Consider the following 19,163-nt stretch of genomic DNA (forward strand, 5'->3'; position numbering starts at 1 on the left):
GTCGTCGCGGACCACCGCCGCGGACCACCGGAGCGGCGCCGCAAACCACCGCGACCGATAGTAATCCGTGGAGGGGTAGAACGCATGGTAGAACGTAATTTTCTGGCCAGGATTTGTGGATTAAGAGGTTAAAATCCTTCACCATGGTAAACACTGTAGCCAAGCGGAGGCGCTTCCTGGAGACCAGAGCAGATAAGCTGTGATTGGCCGGTAGTGTACCATGTGTGCATGATCGGCGATGTGATTGGGCAACGTATACACAACGTATACAGATGATGCAGATTACGTCATTTTGGCACGAAATCCCGCCCCTGTCACTGCTAAGAAGAAAACATATAAAGAGAAGGCTTCAGAAGCTGAAAATAACGGAGTGGGTGTTCTAAAACTTTAGCGATTTAACAGTTAGGACAATTTTAAGATTTGTTTTATAAAAAAAGTTACATGGTACAACTTTAAGTCTTTCTTGGCACATTGTGCGCCTCAGCCAAGTATGAAGCCGCCGCAAGGCACTGAAGGAGCGTTCACAGCTGCAGCTGCTGACTGGTATGGTAAGGGCGATTTTGAGGACAGGATACAGGGTCGGAAACATATCTTCATCCAAATGTGTGAGTGCAGTGGCTGTGTCAACAATGACACAGCCTTCCTCCATCTTCTTTTTGAAGTACCTTTTCGCCACCAAGATTTCTTCTGGTTTCACCTGTGTACCGTAATGGGAAGCAAGGCTTTGCAAATCGTTGTAAGAGAGAAAGGTTTTGCAGATGGGTTACAGGCTTGTATACCAGACATAATTTTTTCTCCCACATCTGAGAATCGATTAGTGAGCTCACCTATCATCCTGTCCAGGCACGGATAAAACATCTTCTGTGGGAAACCATCTGAGGTGGTCGGGTTGGAGACTGACCCACAGGCTGACTCTACCACAAAACCAGAATATTATTTTTGTTTCCGCTGTCTGGGACCATCAGTGAGAGGAATGCCATTTGCCTTACATATGGTTAGGGTCTCCTGGTACAGATCTTCACCAGCAGAGTCTGTGCGGAGCTCTGTCAAAGTTTCAAGGACTGCTGTCTTGTAGTCGTATGCTTTACCCAAGTCCAAATTCACCCCCTGCAGGTACACATGTAGCCCTTCAGTTACACCAAGGAGTTTGGAAAACATCACCAACATGTAGATCGTCTTTGGCTGGCAGAGCTTGGAACGGATACCTTGGGCTGTGGATGCATCCATGGTACTGAGACAAGTTAAAATGGTAGGAAGGTTTTTCTTGACAGCATTGACAGACTCCACCTGGCATGCCCATCTGTACAAGTACAAGTTCAGATGCCTGTAACCCAAGTTGCTTCTGAACCTCCTTGAACTTGTCGTGGGTCACAAGTCCATCCATACCTGCTGTAGACGTTATCCACTATATCCGTTATTATCTATATCTGCTTAATTGTTCTGCTTATTATATATAGATATCCTATTAGTCTCCTTGCCATATTCACTATTATTATCGATATTCCCCCTATAAGTCAAGGCTGTCACAGGCCGGGGAGGGCTAGCTATAAGTAAAAGCACTTTAACTGCTCGAGCGAATGTTATAAAGGGGGGTGGTTGGAAAGCTTTTATTATTATTATTTTTAGGTTTTTTAGCTTAGTGGTACCATCAGGATAAGTAGGGTTTATTATTTCTTTTTTTCTTTTAAACATTGTTTTTAAGGCGTGATAGAGGCCGCTGTAATTTTAGAAATAAAGATTTGTTCATACTTTCTAACTTGGTGTCCGGGTCCATTCTCTCGATATTATATTGCTCTGATACTCCGAAATTACGAACCTGTGTGTCCTACGAGGTGTCGCTATTTTAGTGCACCTCTTTCCTTTTTTTCCTCTTTAACAGAGGTGGCGTTGTCGGAAGTCTTGTAATTATAACATGCTAATGGTAATACTTAAATAATACACTTAATGCAAAAAGGGTGTAAATACAATTATTTATTAGCAAGTGAAGTAACAGGCTTGTATACCAGACATAATTTTTTCTCCCACATCTGAGAATCGATTAGTGAGCTCACCTATCATCCTGTCCAGGCACGGATAAAACATCTTCTGTGGGAAACCATCTGAGGTGGTCGGGTTGGAGACTGACCCACAGGCTGACTCTACCACAAAACCAGAATATTCTTTTTGTTTCCGCTGTCTGGGACCATCAGTGAGAGGAATGCCATTTGCCTTACATATGGTTAGGGTCTCCTGGTACAGATCTTCACCAGCAGAGTCTGTGCGGAGCTCTGTCAAAGTTTCAAGGACTGCTGTCTTGTAGTCGTATGCTTTACCCAAGTCCAAATTCACCCCCTGCAGGTACACATGTAGCCCTTCAGTTACACCAAGGAGTTTGGAAAACATCACCAACATGTAGATCGTCTTTGGCTGGCAGAGCTTGGAACGGATACCTTGGGCTGTGGATGCATCCATGGTACTGAGACAAGTTAAAATGGTAGGAAGGTTTTTCTTGACAGCATTGACAGACTCCACCTGGCATGCCCATCTGTACAAGTACAAGTTCAGATGCCTGTAACCCAAGTTGCTTCTGAACCTCCTTGAACTTGTCGTGGGTCACAAGGGAGTTACTGAAAAGCGTGTACATGGACTCAAGTAGATCAAAGAATGTGGTAGCTTCAGGGATGGCTTTACATGTGTAGCACAGGACGAGGTTGAGCTCATGTGCATAGCAGTGGACATAGATTGCTTCAGGGTGTAGTTGTCTAAAGCGCGCCTGAACACCCCCTGTTGCCCCACTCATGACAGCAGCACCATCATATGTCTGTGCAACACACATTAAACCCCCCAGGTTGTGAGACTGTAGTGTCTGCTCTATAGCAGCTACGATGGATTCTGCATCAAACTTTTGAAGGCTCTGGTAGCCAAGAAATGATTCTCTCACAGTGGGTGTGAGTTTCACAGGACCAGTTTCACTGAGTTTCACGGCCTGTTGTGCAACATAACGCACACAGACAGCTAGCTGCTCTGTGTGTCCGGCTCTGGCCTCGTCTGCCATGACAGAATACATTTTTGACTTCTTAACTTCATCAGTGATGGTTTCTAGGATTTCCTGTGAAATGCTGGCTATCATGTCATTCTGTGACAAATGAGACAGGTATGTGGCATTGGCTGGGGAAGAATATTTTTGCAGGAATGGGTCAAATTTTTTGATGAGATTCATCAACGCAAGGAAGTTTCCTGGGTTTTTGCTAGACTCAGTCTCATCATGACCTCTGAATGGGATGCTTTGTTTGGCCAAGTAGGTGGTTGCTGCCAAAACGCGATGCAGGTACTGGCGTCTCTCTGCAATCTCTGCTGCACTAGTGATCTTCAGCTGTTGAATAATATCCCCCTGTTTTTTGTGTTTTTAAACCCCTGCCAACAAGTCATACATGTTATATGGATGTTAGTGGTCTCATGCCTCTTGAATTAGCCTTCCTCCAGTTCTGATACCCATCGGTACTGAGTGAATCTCTGTCTACACGATATTTCTGACTCCCAAACACACAACATGGAAAACAGAATGCAGAGTTTTTTTCTACAGAGTACTCCAGCCAAGGGAACTCTTCAAACCATTTCCAGCAGAAACCTCTTCGCTGAGAGCCAAACTTGCTGAGGGGGTACTGTTTGCGATAGGGTTGTTTAGGGCCACTGTCCCGAGTCCCTAGGTCACTAGGTCCCTTGCTGCGATGCCCGTTGACGCCGTCCTGGCTCATCTGTGTGACAGAAAATACACATTTACTTCACACCTTAAAACAATTATCCACTGTTCATTTTTGATAGTAGCTGGGAGTTGGCGAGTCCAAGTGACACTTATCTCACCAACTCACTCATTGCTTGCACAATATAGAAATGCAGAATACTCTATAGATTCACAAACCTGAGGAGGAATCTGTCTGTGCTTTCACACTGGATGCTGCTGCTGTGTCGGCACAAGGAGGAGATTCAGGAGAGGAGAGCACTTCATCAGGATCTGCATGACAAAAACAATATATATACTATAATATCACCACATGTCAAATACTATACTTAAGTTAGCCATCAATCCCCTCCCCACCACTACACTATAGTCACTAACCTCCTCATCCCACTGCTGTTATGAGCCTAGACTAGTAGCACTAGTGAGTAGAGTAGTTGAAATGTCTGTCTAAATCTATGGATTCACAAACCTGGGGAATCTGTCTGTGCTGGCACACAGGATGCTGCTGCTGTGTCGGCACAAGGAGGAGATTCAGGAGAGGAGAGCACTTCATCAGGATCTGCATGATAAAAACAATATATATACTACAATATCACCACATGTCAAATACTATACTTAAGTTAGCCATCAATCCCCTCCCCACCACTACACTATAGTCACTAACCTCCTCATCCCACTGCTGTTATGAGCCTAGACTAGTAGCACTAGTGAGTAGAGTAGTTGAAATGTCTGTCTAAATCTATGGATTCACAAACCTGAGGAATCTGTCTGTGCTGGCACACTGGATGCTGCTGCTGTGTCGGCACAAGGAGGAGATTAAGGAGAGGAGAGCACTTCATCAGGATCTGCATGATAAAAACAATATATATACTATAATATCACCAAATGTCAAATACTATACTTAAGTTAGCCATCAATCCCCTCCCCACTAGTCACTAACCTCCTCATCCCACTGCTGTTATGAGCCTAGACTAGTAGCACTAGTGAGTAGAGTAGTTGAAATGTCTGTCTAAATCTATGGATTCACAAACCTGAGGAATCTGTCTGTGGTGGCACACTGGATGCTGCTGTGGCACAAGGAGGAGAGGAGGACGCTTCATCTGGATCTGCATGACAAAAAAAGATATACATACTATAATATCACCACATGTCAAATACTATACTTAAGTTAGCCATCAATCCTCTCCCCGCCACTACACTATAGTCACTAACCTCCTCATCCCACTGCTGAGCCTAGACTAGTAGCACTAGTGAGTAGAGTACTTGAAATGTCTGTCTAAATCTATGGATTCACAAACCTGAGGAATCTGTCTGTGGTGGCACACTGGATGCTGCTGTGGCACAAGGAGGAGAGGAGGACGCTTCATCTGGATCTGCATGACAAAAACATATATATATATACTATAATATGACCATATGTCAAATACTATACTTAAGTTAGCCATCAATCCCCTCCCCACCACTACACTATAGTCACTAACCTCCTCATCCCACTGCTGTTATGAGCCTAGACTAGTAGCACTATAGTGAGTAGAGTAGTTGAAATGTCTGTCTAAATGACATTCATCTCAGTGGTCTGTTGTATGTGTATGTGCAGATTTCATGTGATCATGTGACCCTAGTCAGGACAGCATTGAATTCAGCTGTTGGCTATGAGGTAGAGCTAATGAGTTGTTCAGCTCATCTCATTAGCTCATAGCCAACAGGTGAGGTTAATGCTTTCACATCACATGAAACCAGTGTGAGGGGGTAGAACCAGCGTTATTTTTCATTTTTTTGTTTTCTTTAATAATTGTTGTAACCTAATTATTTCCTCCTTAAAGCATGTGTTGTATGATTTGTTTTATATTATTTCCTTTGTGTGTTCTATAATAATGCTGTGTTTCTTTAAGAACCCTCCTCCTGTGCCTACGTGTACGATTGTGAACATGGACTGATAGGCTAGCTCGTTGGTCGCTGTGGCCAATACAGAGACACTGATGTCATCGCCAGCCAATGGGTGACTGGCGGAGCGAAGGGGCGGCCCTCTTAAGCTGAGAGCAGCTCACTCTAGGGTTGAACGGCAAGGGAGATGGACGAACGGTGTGGAGCTCCGTGCGAGCAGGTTGAGGCAGAACAGCAGGACAGTTAAGGCTCGTGGAGCCGGATAACCGTGTAGCCTCTGAGCAAATGAAACTGAACAGTAAATGAACTCTTATCTGAACCTAAACTAGAACTCTACAGTGCAGCGATTCCAGATCGTGATCGGGGTGCCCAGGAGCGCAGTGGGGTCAGCCAGTGCCCTCGGGACCAAGCGGTGCCAGCAGAGGAGGTCCAGGCGAGCGAACCAGACGAGAGGAGGTCCACAGTGGCTTTTGGTAGTGTTGTGCGATTTACTCGCAACGGCAGGCCCATAAAGCCTGCCTCGTTGTGAGTATTTGTTTCCTGTACACTACTATTGTTATAGCCACCGACCTAGTATTGAGCAGTATATTGGAAGCGACAGAGATACTGGCATCTTCTCTGTGTTCGCAGAACGAGGACCAGAAGAAGCAGACGGGCCGGAGAGTGACTGTGTCCCACTGTGTGCATCCATACCTGCTGTAGACGTTATCCACTATATCCGTTATTATCTATATCTGCTTAATTGTTCTGCTTATTATATATAGATATCCTATTAGTCTCCTTGCCATATTCACTATTATTATCGATATTCCCCCTATAAGTCAAGGCTGTCACAGGCCGGGGAGGGCTAGCTATAAGTAAAAGCACTTTAACTGCTCGAGCGAATGTTATAAAGGGGGGTGGTTGGAAAGCTTTTATTATTATTATTTTTAGGTTTTTTAGCTTAGTGGTACCATCAGGATAAGTAGGGTTTATTATTTCTTTTTTTCTTTTAAACATTGTTTTTAAGGCGTGATAGAGGCCGCTGTAATTTTAGAAATAAAGATTTGTTCATACTTTCTAACTTGGTGTCCGGGTCCATTCTCTCGATATTATATTGCTCTGATACTCCGAAATTACGAACCTGTGTGTCCTACGAGGTGTCGCTATTTTAGTGCACCTCTTTCCTTTTTTTCCTCTTTAACAGAGGTGGCGTTGTAGTCTTGTAATTATAACATGCTAATGGTAATACTTAAATAATACACTTAATGCAAAAAGGGTGTAAATACAATTATTTATTAGCAAGTGAAGTAATAAGGTGTTGACAAGGGTACCAGTTTTAACACTGGCTGTTAATGTGCGTGGGCCAGCGTCACAGTTACATGATTAAATTCATTAACGTTTTTATTCCACAAATGAAAAGGAGCAGGAAGAATATAATGTTCATAAGAAATCTAAATAAATGTGTACAGTATGTTCTCTATAGTTGCGTTTACTTGTACAATACTATAGATATTTAAAGTAAAATGATCATCCCATTAGCTGTGGGGAGTGGGGACTCCTTGGAACCCCATCAAGGATGCCTGGGGGTCCCTGAAACCCCTGGTCTGAATGGATGTGTTTGCATGAAAGAGGGGTCCGGGGCGTTTCATTGTCAGCTGTGGACAGGGGAGGAGTTGCCACTGAACCATTTTTTTCGCCCCAAATAAAAAGCAAAACTGATACGCCATGCAGTGCTTCGGCAGCTCCACTAATTCTCTGCACAAAAAAAAATGTCACAGTCGGCTGATTAAGGGTGGAATCATATTTTTCACAGTGAGTTGTTAATTAAACCTATCATGGCACGCCTGTGAAAGCACAAAGCAATAGAATATGATTAGATGCTGGAACAAAAGGCGAGCTTTTGGAAATGTTTCTGGGTAAAAAGGCATTATCCCTGGTCTCATTCTGCACCAGTTCGGCAGCGTATATAATCAGGATTAACTTCTGGAGAGAGAGAGCTGAGAGACAGAGAGGCAACACACAGCAGCCTACACATGGCAACGTTTTTACAGTGTAGGAGGCAGTGGTGTAAAGTAACTAAGTACATTTACTTAATTACTGTACTTAAGTACAATTTTTTGGTAATTGTACTTTACTTGAGTATTTGCAATTTCCAATACTTTTACTTCTACTCCACTAAATCTGGGATCCAAATATTGTACTTTTACTCCACTACATTTATTTTAAAACTTTAGTTACTAAGTTACTTTGCAGATATAAATTATAATATTATAAAACATACATAAACCTCTTTAGCCCTATTCTATATCTTGGCTATTTGAAAATAGCCGATCTACAAGCTCACAACGTGTCGCGATGCGACGCGTTGTGAGCTTGTAGATCTGCTATTTTCAAACATTTTGTACTTTTACTTTTGGTACTTCAAGTACATTTTGATGCCAATACTTTGATACTTTTACTCAAGTACATGTTGAATTCTGGACTTTTACTTGTAACAGAGTAATTCTACATTGCTGTATTGATACTTCTACTTAAGGTTAAAATGTGAGAACTTTTTACAACACTGGTAGGAGGAGAGAGAGTGGGACATTTCTCTGTAAACCAATATAGAGATATCGATATTGCAGTGTTAATTTTTGACTAAAACGACTAAAACTATGACGAAAAATGTTTGTCGACTGCGTTCTTTTCACTGACGAAAACGAAATAAAAACTAAAAAGGTAAGCTGTGAAGACTAAAACTATAAGACTAAATATATTGACATTTTCGTCAACAAAATAAAAACTAGACTTTAGGGAGGGACTAATTTTATGTTTGGTTGCTCTCAGGTGTTGCGTGCTGAAAATAGCAACCAAGTGTAAAAGCAGCCATTACAATGTCATCAAGGCCTGCCAAAATACATTTTAGTTGACTAAATCAACTGTAGATTTAGTCGCCTAAAATCTTACGATATTTAGTCGACTAAAATTTGACTAAAACTTTTCAGGTGACTAAATACATTTTATTCAAAAGACTATGACTAAAACTAAATGAAAATTTGCTGTCAAAAACAACACTGGTATATGGAGTCAATGCTACATATGTGTACGGTACAACAAAATATCAAAACACAATGTTGTCGATTACCAAGCTCCATCGACCCGTTGCGGTTTGCCTGCCACCCGACAACGGCATCTCCCAGGTACTGCACGCCACCCTCTCCCATGCACCTTTGACAACAACAATGCGGGGAAGTATGTCAGGCTGCTATGCTCTGCCTTTAACACCGTTATCCCCACTAGGCTGGTCAGTAAAACGGCAGACCTGGGTTTGAGCCCTACAGTGTGTAAGTCCTACATCTCATTAGTCCTAATTTGGTTAGGGTTAGGTTTAGGCATAGTTTTACTGAGGTTAGGGTAGGGTTGTTCGATATGGCCAAAAAATAAAATCTCGATTATTTTCTCTGAAATCCCGATTTTCGATTTCGATTTCGATTTTTTGTTAAAAGAATAATACATTGTTTCAACTATTTTGTTTTCATTTAAAAAATGCAAGGAAATGATTTTTTTTTTCATTATTGTTTCATTTTTTGATTTTTTTTATATAGCCAAATAGCAAAATGCAATAAAACAATAAGGGTATTAATAATAATAACTTTAGTTGTGCAACAATCACATACAACTTAGCGTCCTTACTTAGTGTTTCATTATCAATAGTGAGTGACAAAACAGCCAAAACAAGCCAGCTCTTGGAGGCTGGTGAGGCATTTTGGTAGGCATTTCGCCTACCAAAATGTAATTCCTGGCTACGCCCCTGCCCTGCACCACTCATGCACGGAGATGTTGACTGATTGTAAACGGAGGCGAAGCGCTTCGCTTCCCGACGCAAAATTAACACAGTGACAGGGACAGTAGGACTAGGAGTAGACTACAGTCAGTAGGTGGGTAACACAGAATTAATAAGCTTCTTTCAAACTACAACAAGTAAGTAAGTTTACCAGCTCAGCAGCGTTTTGTTCTGTTTGCTGCTTGAACCATCGCGAGTGAGCGCAGTGCGGTGGTGAACTGAACTCTGCTCAGTAGTGCGCTAAACGCGCATCAAAGAAATTACACATCAGATAGAAAGTAGTATTAATTTGGTGTCGGACCTTGTCGTCCTGCTTTAGGAGGACGGGGCTGTGTACTTTTTGCGCGTGCAAGGCTCCAATGAGTAAGAATTTCCCTAATTAAAGTGAAAATCGATTTTACGATTTCCATTTTTTTAAATCTTCCAAAGGAAAAAAACCGGGTTACGATTAAAAATCGATTAATCGAACAACCCTAGGTTAGGGTTAGGGTTTGGGTTACGGTTTAGGCATAGTTTTACTGAGGTTAGGGTTAGGTTTAGGTTTAGGCATAGTATTTTTCACCAGGTTAACATGCACCAGATTCGGACTAATGGGATGTAGGAACAATGAAATGTCGGACCAATGCCATGGCACCCTTCAAGAACCGATATGCCGATGGCCTGAAAATCCGACGGCACGGAGATCCGAAATCCGATGTCCCAGAAAGAGAGAGAGAGAGAGAGAGAGAGAGAGAGAGAGAGAGCGCGAGCGAGCGAGAGAGGTCCGGACGGTCCAGAATTATAATCCAGCATTTTGAGGTGGAAACATGGAGAATGCACAGGCTTAATCATATTTATATTTAGGCTTTATAATAAAATGTTGCTTTTAAGTAAAATAAGCAAATTAAGAATTACCATGGGTGATTTAAGGAGCCCGACAGTCACACATGTGGTCAGTGTCACGATGACCCACAGTGCACGCACCAGGCGAACGGGTGCATTCAGCGGCAGCAGTCTGTCTGTCTGTCTGCTGCTTGCTTCTCCCTCCAGCCCAGCATGAGCAGCCTCATTCTACTCTACGGTCCAAAGTTTGTGTTTGTGCTTTGATTGCAAAGTGACAAAGAGTCAACAGCTGCGGTGCGCTGGGGACTTGGGGAGTTAAAGGGGTATTTCACTTTCAAAAAAACTTTTGGTAATTTTATCATCTAATCAGGCTTTTATGAACACCCTGAACAGTTTTTAATTAGCTTGATTGAATATTTAGATATTTGATGTAAATGTTACCAGGCCCTCCAGGCCCAGGGCCTCTCCCCACTCACACCCATTGTAACTTCAAACTTCATTTTAACCATGATAGATTCATTAAAAACACACATTATTTTTTTCTGGTGTCTCATACTACCCTCCTAATATGTGAGCAGGCCGTGTTTTTTCGATAACATTTTTCATTTATTTTTAATAATTATTTTTTTGTATTTCATTTTTTCCATTTTTCCAAATAATTATTACAAATAAATGAAAAAAGTTATCGAAAAAACACGGCCTGCTCACGTATTAGGAAGGTGAAATGAGTCTCCAGAAAAAAATAATGGGTGTTTTTAATGAATCTATCATGGTTAAAATGGAGTTTGAAGTTACAATGGGTGTGTATGTGGAGAGAGGCCCTACCACTGCTCCCTGTTGAAAGTGGAATATCCCTTTAATTGGTATACCTAGATTTGCGATTTTTGCTGGTGATGTAATTAATTATTTTGGAGCAGATTCCAATAGTATAAACATTATTAAAAAGCTGTGTGTGGGTCTGTCTGTCCCTCCACTCCTATAGTTTAACAGCAGCATTTTATAGTTCCAGTGAGAGCTTGAAAATGTATATCTTTCTCTCTCTCTCGGACTTTAAGTCCATCGGAAAATCACTGCGCGCCCCAGGAACCGTGCACACCAAGGACCTGACTTGACGGAGGATGCACACAGAGGCCGCGGCAAGCGGGCATGCAGCGTCTGTACCACTTTAGAGACAGTTGAAAGAATTGAAGGTGTCAAGATAGATCCCCAAATCCTTTTAACTCACGACAACTCAGAGCATCCTGGCAGCGGGCATGACCATATATGGTATGGGCAGAGCTCCAATCAGGACCTATACAACCACTCCGAAAGGTGGTGAGGTCTGCAGAACTTACCACTGGATGCTCTCTCCCGTTCCCTTGCGTGATGTTTGGACAACATCTGTGTTGTTCAAAGATAGGCTTCTGGTTGGCGCTATATCAGGCCCATTTGAAAGGTTTAGGGCAGGGTTCCCCAATTCGTTTTCCCCAAGGGCCGAATTATGTCTAGGGTACCAAGCCGAGGGCCACAACATTGCAGGGGCGACGGTGGCGTTCCTGCTACTCCAGTGAAAGTTCAGATATCGTCGTTGTCGGGTGAAAATCTTGTATGTCCAAAACCGATCGTTTTGAATTTATAATTTTTAAAATTATTTAAACTAGTGAAAACAGCCGATCTACAAGCACACAACGCCTCGCACCGCGTTGTGTGCGTGTAGATCTGCTGTTTTCACTACTTTTGTGCGACAGCCTTGTATGATTTGCAAAAGAACGTACAAATTTGGAGATACGAGATTTCCACCCGACAACGACGCTATACTAGTGTTGTTGCTGCTCTTATACCACCATTATTACTGGGGTTGGTGTGGGCCAGACAGTAGCCCCCCGCGGGCCGCGAATGGCCCGCGGGCCGCCTATTGGGGAACCCTGGTTTAGGGTTTAGACTCTAGAGCTTCTGCTCTGGCATTCAGGGCGTGTGTGTGTGCACAGTTTTGCTGCGATCAAGCGAACGGTTCCGGAGATTAGTTGTTCACAGACAGACGGACGGACGGACAGTGTGCAAAATATAGTCTCGGCCATGCCTTCGGCCTGGTGGAGACAATGAGACAAACATGTACATGAGAGTTAGGATGTCATTCCCCAGGCGAGTTTACCATAAGCATTCAATTTCAACCACCTATATTCCTTTCTAAAACGGCTAGTTCCATTCCTTGATTCTGATTGGCTGGTTGCCATGGTATATGAGACTATAGCCCACACCTTGAATCAGTTTATATCAAAGCCAGGTGCGTTATTTCTTTCCACTGTGCCGTGAGGCTGAACTAGAGAAGCGGGCGTTTGATTTTCTCTAAAATCCTGCCGTGCAGGTGTTTCTAAGCACCGGCCGCATGCATAGGACAGTGACTGAATGGCTCCGGGCGGGGCTTGTAAAGGCGAAAAGCGCCTCTATTCTCCAGGCACATACTCGGCTGTTAGTTTAGGTTGCTATGCTAGCGTTTTTGATGTGATGTTCACCCACATAGCAGCTAAATCTGGATGAAAATAATATGTGTATGTGTATGTACATGTGTATGGATCGAATATGGTTCTTAACCGGGGTAATATACACCGGCTGAGAGGGTCGGAAACACTCGGCTAACGCCTGGTGTTTCCCAACGCCTCTCAGCCGGCGTATACTACCCCGGTAACCACTCGCCTCTTGTGCCTTATTGCTTTAATACACACCCACTTTGATATGTGGTCGCTGGTGGCTGGCACAGTTACTTTATTGTTAGTCACTCAGTAATTTCCCCTGTGTAGGCCTACGCAGTTAATATATATTTGTTGTTTCTACTGATCCAACAGGAGTCATTTCTGAGGGTGTTTGTGTGACTACTTCTATATGATCCTATCTAATAACCTGAAAGTACCCGTTGGGTGAGAAAAACACATCATTTTGTCAAATTGGTTTGAAAGTGCAGTGTCTCAAATCATGCTAAAGGCCTGGAGGATGAGGATGCACCGTTCCTTCGAATTTGGCCGCTAATTTCGTTGTTTTTCCCCCTGTTGGTACCAAAAAGAAATATGCTCCATTCAAGTGAATGTGTTTTTGCCGAACTTTGCACTTGATTTTATTACCTTGATAAACATTGACATAAATACGATATGATTCCAGTCGCTAGTTTAAAGTCTTCTTTCAATCACCATGATATGCGTTTTGTTAAAATATGGTCCCATTTATTTTAGAGTTGATGAAAAAGAAGGGTATGCTGTAGAGACACCCTTGTCTCTTCCTCTTCTTCGGCAAGCTTAACAAGAGCTTGTAGATCTTCTATTTTATACCAATGTGTGAGTAAATAACTATAATCATTGGATCCATCGGAAAACACAGGTTCTTTTCTTTTATTACATTTTATTTAAAAATAACAGTTTTGGAGATACAAGGTTTCCACCTGACAGTGAGTCGGCTGACAACAACACAGGTCTTATTCAGGGTACAGAGAGCAGACACACGCAGGGTCAAGTCCGCTCTTCCCCACCTCCGGTCTCCATCTCCCTCTCGTCCACCATTAGCGAGGGAGCACCAATCCAGAGGGCAACGGAGGAAAGAAGCAAACGCCATGACAACAGACTGATGTGTGTTGCTAGGCAACTAATCCGTTGGGCATGGGGGGTAAAGGCCTATATGTTGTGACAATGATGGCCAATTATCAGCTGCTTATCTCGCCATGAATGCTTCCCTTCCACCCTCGGCACGCTGTACACTGACTGGCTGCACTTTGATTTCACGGCAGCAATGTTTACCGCCTGTATGTGTGTGGATCGTGGAGCTTATTCAGCAATGTATCCAGCATGCTCACTCCCCATGTCAGCTAAATCATGCTCATGAACAATGTGCATATACCTTGAGGCATTCCGCCAGAGTGGATGAGCATTACACAATAATACGCCAATGATATACTGTATAGTGCAGGGGTCTTCAACGTTTTTCAGGCCAAGGACCCCTTAGTTGAGCGAGAGAGAGAGAGAGAGAGAGAGAGAGAGAGAGAGAGAGAGAGAGAGAGAGAGAGAGAGATGAAGCAGGGACCCCCACAACCTGTTCATAGATTCCATATGACAGCACGATCATCAGTATATTTTGAATTCATGTTAATGTGGGTTTTCAGATATTTAACCAGCTAAACTGTCAATACTTAATAAAGGTGTTGTGAGCATGTAGATCTGCTATTTTCACAATAGAACCGTGTTATACAAAATGTAATGCCTCAACTCTTAGAGGTCATCAGGGTGTGTGTGTGTGTGTGTGTGTGTGTGTGTGTGTGTGTGTGTGTGTGTGTGTGTGTGTGTGTGTGTGTGTGTGTGTGTGTGTGTGGGGGGGGGGTTCCCGGGGGGGGTCCCCAGTTAAAATATGATTATTTTGGGGGTCGTGGCCTGAAAAGGTTGAGAACCACTGGCCTACATTATTGATGGCTTTTCACAGTGCAAAACATTGCCACACTCTACACTCTGGCTTCTGGCTCCCTCTGTTGTCAACCAGATGTCATAATAAAATGCACAATTTGGTATGGCTTATAAAAAAAAGCCTTTGATAGTTTGGCTAATGCATACAAGAATACAAAGAATGCACCTACGCATTGCGGCATGTTGTGAGCTAGCAGATTTCTATTTTGTGAATAGACAAAGTGTAACATTGATTAATGTATGTTTTGTTGCGACCGTAGGTCGCAGTTTAGTATCAAAACCTCCACCGGCCGTCGGTCGGTCGGTCGGTCGGTCACACGTCACACGTCACACCTTTGCCCTGCTCATATCTCCGCATCAGTATGACATCACACTGCTGACATCAGTATGACAGACTGTTTCCACAGCAACGTACACCAGTAAGACTCCCTAATCGGGAGATAAGCGACCGTTGGTCGCTTATCTCCACAAATATCACAACCTCCACCTCTCACGTCATACGGGTAGCCATAGTTACACCTGGAATGTTGAATCTCCATATATGGAGATAACCTACGCATCACACAAAGTCTGACCTCACCAGCCCATACTTGGGCATGGACGACTTATATCTCCATATACGGAGATGGCCATATATGGAGATACGATGACATCACAGAGTCCACAGCTGATGATGTGGCGTGATGTCATACAATACACAAACAAGCCCTATATAAAGGGGCAATTCTCACCAGGGAAGAGAGCATTGCCTGGAATGTTGAATCTCCATATATGGAGATAACCTACGCACAGGCCCGGGGGAACAGGCTCTGACGCTCTGGGCAGTGTACCTATGATGCCCCCCCCCCCCCCCCCCCCCCCCCCCCCCCCATGTCCGTCCACCCCCCCCCCCCCCCCGTCTGTACATACCCCAAATGGGCTTCTGAAAGGTTAAATAACAACACAGAGAGACTATACTGTTTGAAAATGAAATAACACATTTACTTCAAAATGAAATAACCATCACTTTATACTTCACAGCTACAGTAAGTGTCTAAATGGGGAGGATAAAGAAAGTCCGATAATAAAGATGTCGGTCTTCTCATGCGACGCAGTTGGCTCGCTTCAATCTCTCCCTCTCTCTCTCTCGGTTATTGACTGTTGTTTCTCAATTCTCAAACTTTGGTTTACAGACTGTCGATGATTGCTACAAAACAAAAACAAACAAAAAAAAGAATCAGTGCCTGCAGGCTACAGTTCTATTTATTTACAGTATTACAACAACACGAAAGCAGTGACTATCTCTCCACTGCTCCATTCAGCACCGCCGCACCGGGGACAGCGCCCCGCGACACACACACACACACACACACACACACACACACACACACACACACACACACACACACACACACACACACACACACACACACACACACACACACACACAGCCATGCCAATCTTGAGCGTGTGCCACGCTTCCATACAACGGGTGTGTGCTTTTGATTGCTCGTGAGATTTTAGAATATCCCCGACGTGTTTCCATCCATCATATCCCTCATTTGACAGAGTGATGTCACGTTTCCCGAAAAGCAAGCAACAAAAACAGAAAACCCTATCCTCAGATTTTGAGTACATTAGCCACGTTCTCTTTGTTTGTTCTCCATTATTGAGTGTAATGAAATAGTAATTTTTGTGAAATCGCCGAGGAGGGGACTCAGTATTTTGTGGGAAACTATATTCCATAATTTGCTCTGGGCCTCTTTTAACGAGCTCTGTCCTGACAGAGTCAGTGATTCGTTTTGGCCACAATGCGGGGTCATCAGATAGAGATAAAATGACCTCTGCAGTCTCTGTCACACTGTCACTGTCTTTTTCGCCCTCGCCCTCCATGGGCTCAATCACTTCATGATCATCATCATCATCATCATCATTTTCACTTACGGCTTCGGGCTGCTGCGTTCCAGCAGCTTGCGCTCCAGAAGAGCCAGCCACCACCACTTCGTCCTGGGCAGGCTCGGCAGGTGGCTGTGGATCCTGCTCCATTTCCCCATGATCTGAATCATCATCCCCGGATCGCGGACCCGCCGGACCGTCACTGGTACCGGTAACATTAGACTCGGGGCTGGCGCGCGCGGCCGCTGCGGCAGCGCCACCGGTAAAAAAAGATGTCAATTTTGGATATGATTCCAATTTTTTTGCCCTTTCTTCCTTCTTCCTCTTGTTTTGCGCCCCACTTGCTTTCTTTCTGTTCATTTTGTTTTGTTGTTGTCTCCCCTCCTGACACACTGCCGACACATGGGTTGATGGGTAATTAGTAGAAATGTATTTTACTGTGAGGCGCTCAGCACACCGGGGGGCGCCTTCGGCGCCCCCGGTGGCTTGGCGCCTCTGGGCACTTGCCCACACTGCCCACCGTAATCGCCGCTTCTGCCTACGCATCACACAAAGTCTGACCTCACCAGCCCATACTTGGGCATGGACGACTTATATCTCCATATACGGAGATGGCCATATATGGACATATATACAATAAACAAACAAGCCCTATATACTGATGCGATACGATGACATCACAGAGTCCACAGCTGATGATGTGGCGTGATGTCATACAATAAACAAACAAGCCCTATATACTGATGCGGAGATATGAGCAGGGCAAAGGTGTGACGTGTGACGTGTGACCGACCGACGGACGGACGGCCGCTGGAGGTTTTCATAGTAAACTGCTCCCTGACGGTCGCAACAAAGGTTTGTGTACACATGTGGGCGGCGCCTGTACACAAGCTGTGAGTATTGGAGATGGTTGGATGTGATGATAAGCTATAAGCCAACCCTGGCGATAAGGTCTGAGTCGAAGAAATGCTTCTTTCCTGGCAAGAATTGCCCCTTTATACTGTAGGGCTCGTTTGTGTATTGTATGACATCATCACGCCACATCATCGGCTGAGGACTGTGTGATGTCATCATATCTCCACATATGGAGACATAAGTTGCTCATGCCCAAATATGGGCTGGTGAGGTCAGACTTAGTGTGATGCGTAGGTTATCTCCATATATGGAGATTCAACTTCAATGAGTAACCAGGTATTGTATGACATCACGCCACATCATCAGCTGTGGACTCTGTGATGTCATCGTATCTCCATATATGGCCATCTCCGTATATGGAGATATAAGTCGTCCATGCCCAAGTATGGGCTGGTGAGGTCAGACTTTGTGTGATGCGTAGGTTATCTCCATATATGGAGATTCAACATTCCAGGTGTAACTATGGCTGCCCGTATGACGTGAGAGGTGGAGGTTGTGATATTTGTGGAGATAAGCGACCAACGGTCGCTTATCGATTAGGGAGTCTTACTGGTAATAATGTCCTAAATCTATACTAATGTCACTTAACCTCACGTCACCAGACTTTCCACCTGTCACACCCGTGACATCATCACGGATTAGGATACTTTGCAAGCCAAACCCCAAAATCAATCCTCCAGTAAAGGCAATACAGAAGGGGGGGGATAGACAGCAGAACCAGTCGAGACTGTTATCACGGCGGGTCAAACAATTCTGTGGTTCTACATATTTTGGCTAAATGCTTCGGTTTTTACACATGTGTGCAGAACCACCAACGGGAGCAGAATTGGAGTGGAGAGTGGGTCGGCACATAAATAACGTAGAGGAACTATGCATGTCGACGGATTTACCGTACGTACTTAATAATAATAATAATAATAATAAATTGAATTTATATAGCGCCTTTCAAAAAACCCAAGGCGCTTAACAAAACAGAAACAAAACACGCTATTGTCCAAAAGCCTGAATGAATAAGTGTCTCTTCAGTGCGTACTTTCTCACCCAAAACGTACACAAAATCAAGCATACGTATAAATGGCCCTTTAAAGAGGTAGGTCACCCACATATATTCTACCAGTAAGACTCCCTAATCGGGAGATAAGCGACCGTTGGTCGCTTATCTCCACAAATAGGCCAAAAGTTTGTTTTACCAATTATCAAGACATACGGGCAGTTGACAGTTTGCCATGGTTACTCATTGAAGTTGAATCTCCATATATGGAGACATAAGTTGCTCATACCATAGCAACCATGTTTTTTACAGGGCCTGGGATTGATGACATCAGAAATCTCCATATATGGGCATGAAAGGGATTTTGTTTCTGGAAATATGTCTGTGGGGTGCCACATTTGGAATAAAACACTTACATCACACATCTGGATATTCATACAGCCCATCTAGTTTGCCTGTGTCCATTTATGCCCATATATCTGATGACATTGGGACAATGATCTCCATATATGGGCATAAAACTTATGTTAATTAGTAAAGCCTGGGGATCTCCATATATGGGCATGAGGGGTACCCTAAAAGGGCATCATCTGGGAATAGCAAAATATAGTTATCCTAGAAAGTGAAAATCTTACATCAAAGGCCATAACTACCTACCTACCACCATACTGCATTCCTCATTAAACTACCTACCAGTAAGATGCCTATAGGGAGAAAAGCAAAGGGCGAGGT

General features: G+C 43.7%; 1 protein-coding gene across 1 annotated transcript; it reads right to left on the minus strand.

The window, feature by feature from the left end:
• Nucleotides 1-2,095: 2,095 nt before the first annotated feature.
• On the minus strand, nt 2,096-4,821 carry LOC308286463 (uncharacterized protein). Its single transcript, XM_080727495.1, has 5 exons — nt 4,750-4,821; nt 4,474-4,563; nt 4,188-4,277; nt 3,899-3,991; nt 2,096-3,734 (listed from the first exon to the last, which is right to left on the minus strand). Exons 1-4 carry the CDS (start codon nt 4,816-4,818, stop codon nt 3,923-3,925), a joined length of 318 nt encoding a protein of 105 aa, XP_080583621.1. The 5' UTR covers nt 4,819-4,821; the 3' UTR covers nt 2,096-3,734; nt 3,899-3,922.
• Nucleotides 4,822-19,163: the final 14,342 nt, after the last annotated feature.

Source organism: Nannobrachium achirus, assembly GCF_963921795.1.
Source record: "Nannobrachium achirus genome assembly, chromosome: 6".
In the NCBI taxonomy this organism is placed as follows: domain Eukaryota; kingdom Metazoa; phylum Chordata; class Actinopteri; order Myctophiformes; family Myctophidae; genus Nannobrachium; species Nannobrachium achirus.

Excerpts from the sequence above, each read along its gene's own strand:
- LOC308286463 (XM_080727495.1), bottom strand. The coding sequence starts at position 4,818 with ATGAAGCGTCCTCCTCTCCTCCTTGTGCCACAGCAGCATCCAGTGTGC. Across the intron at positions 4,278-4,473 it reads AGCACAGACAGATTCCTCAG|ATCCTGATGAAGTGCTCTCC; the intron begins GTTTGTGAATCC and ends TTTATCATGCAG. Across the intron at positions 3,992-4,187 it reads AGCACAGACAGATTCCCCAG|ATCCTGATGAAGTGCTCTCC; the intron begins GTTTGTGAATCC and ends TTTGTCATGCAG.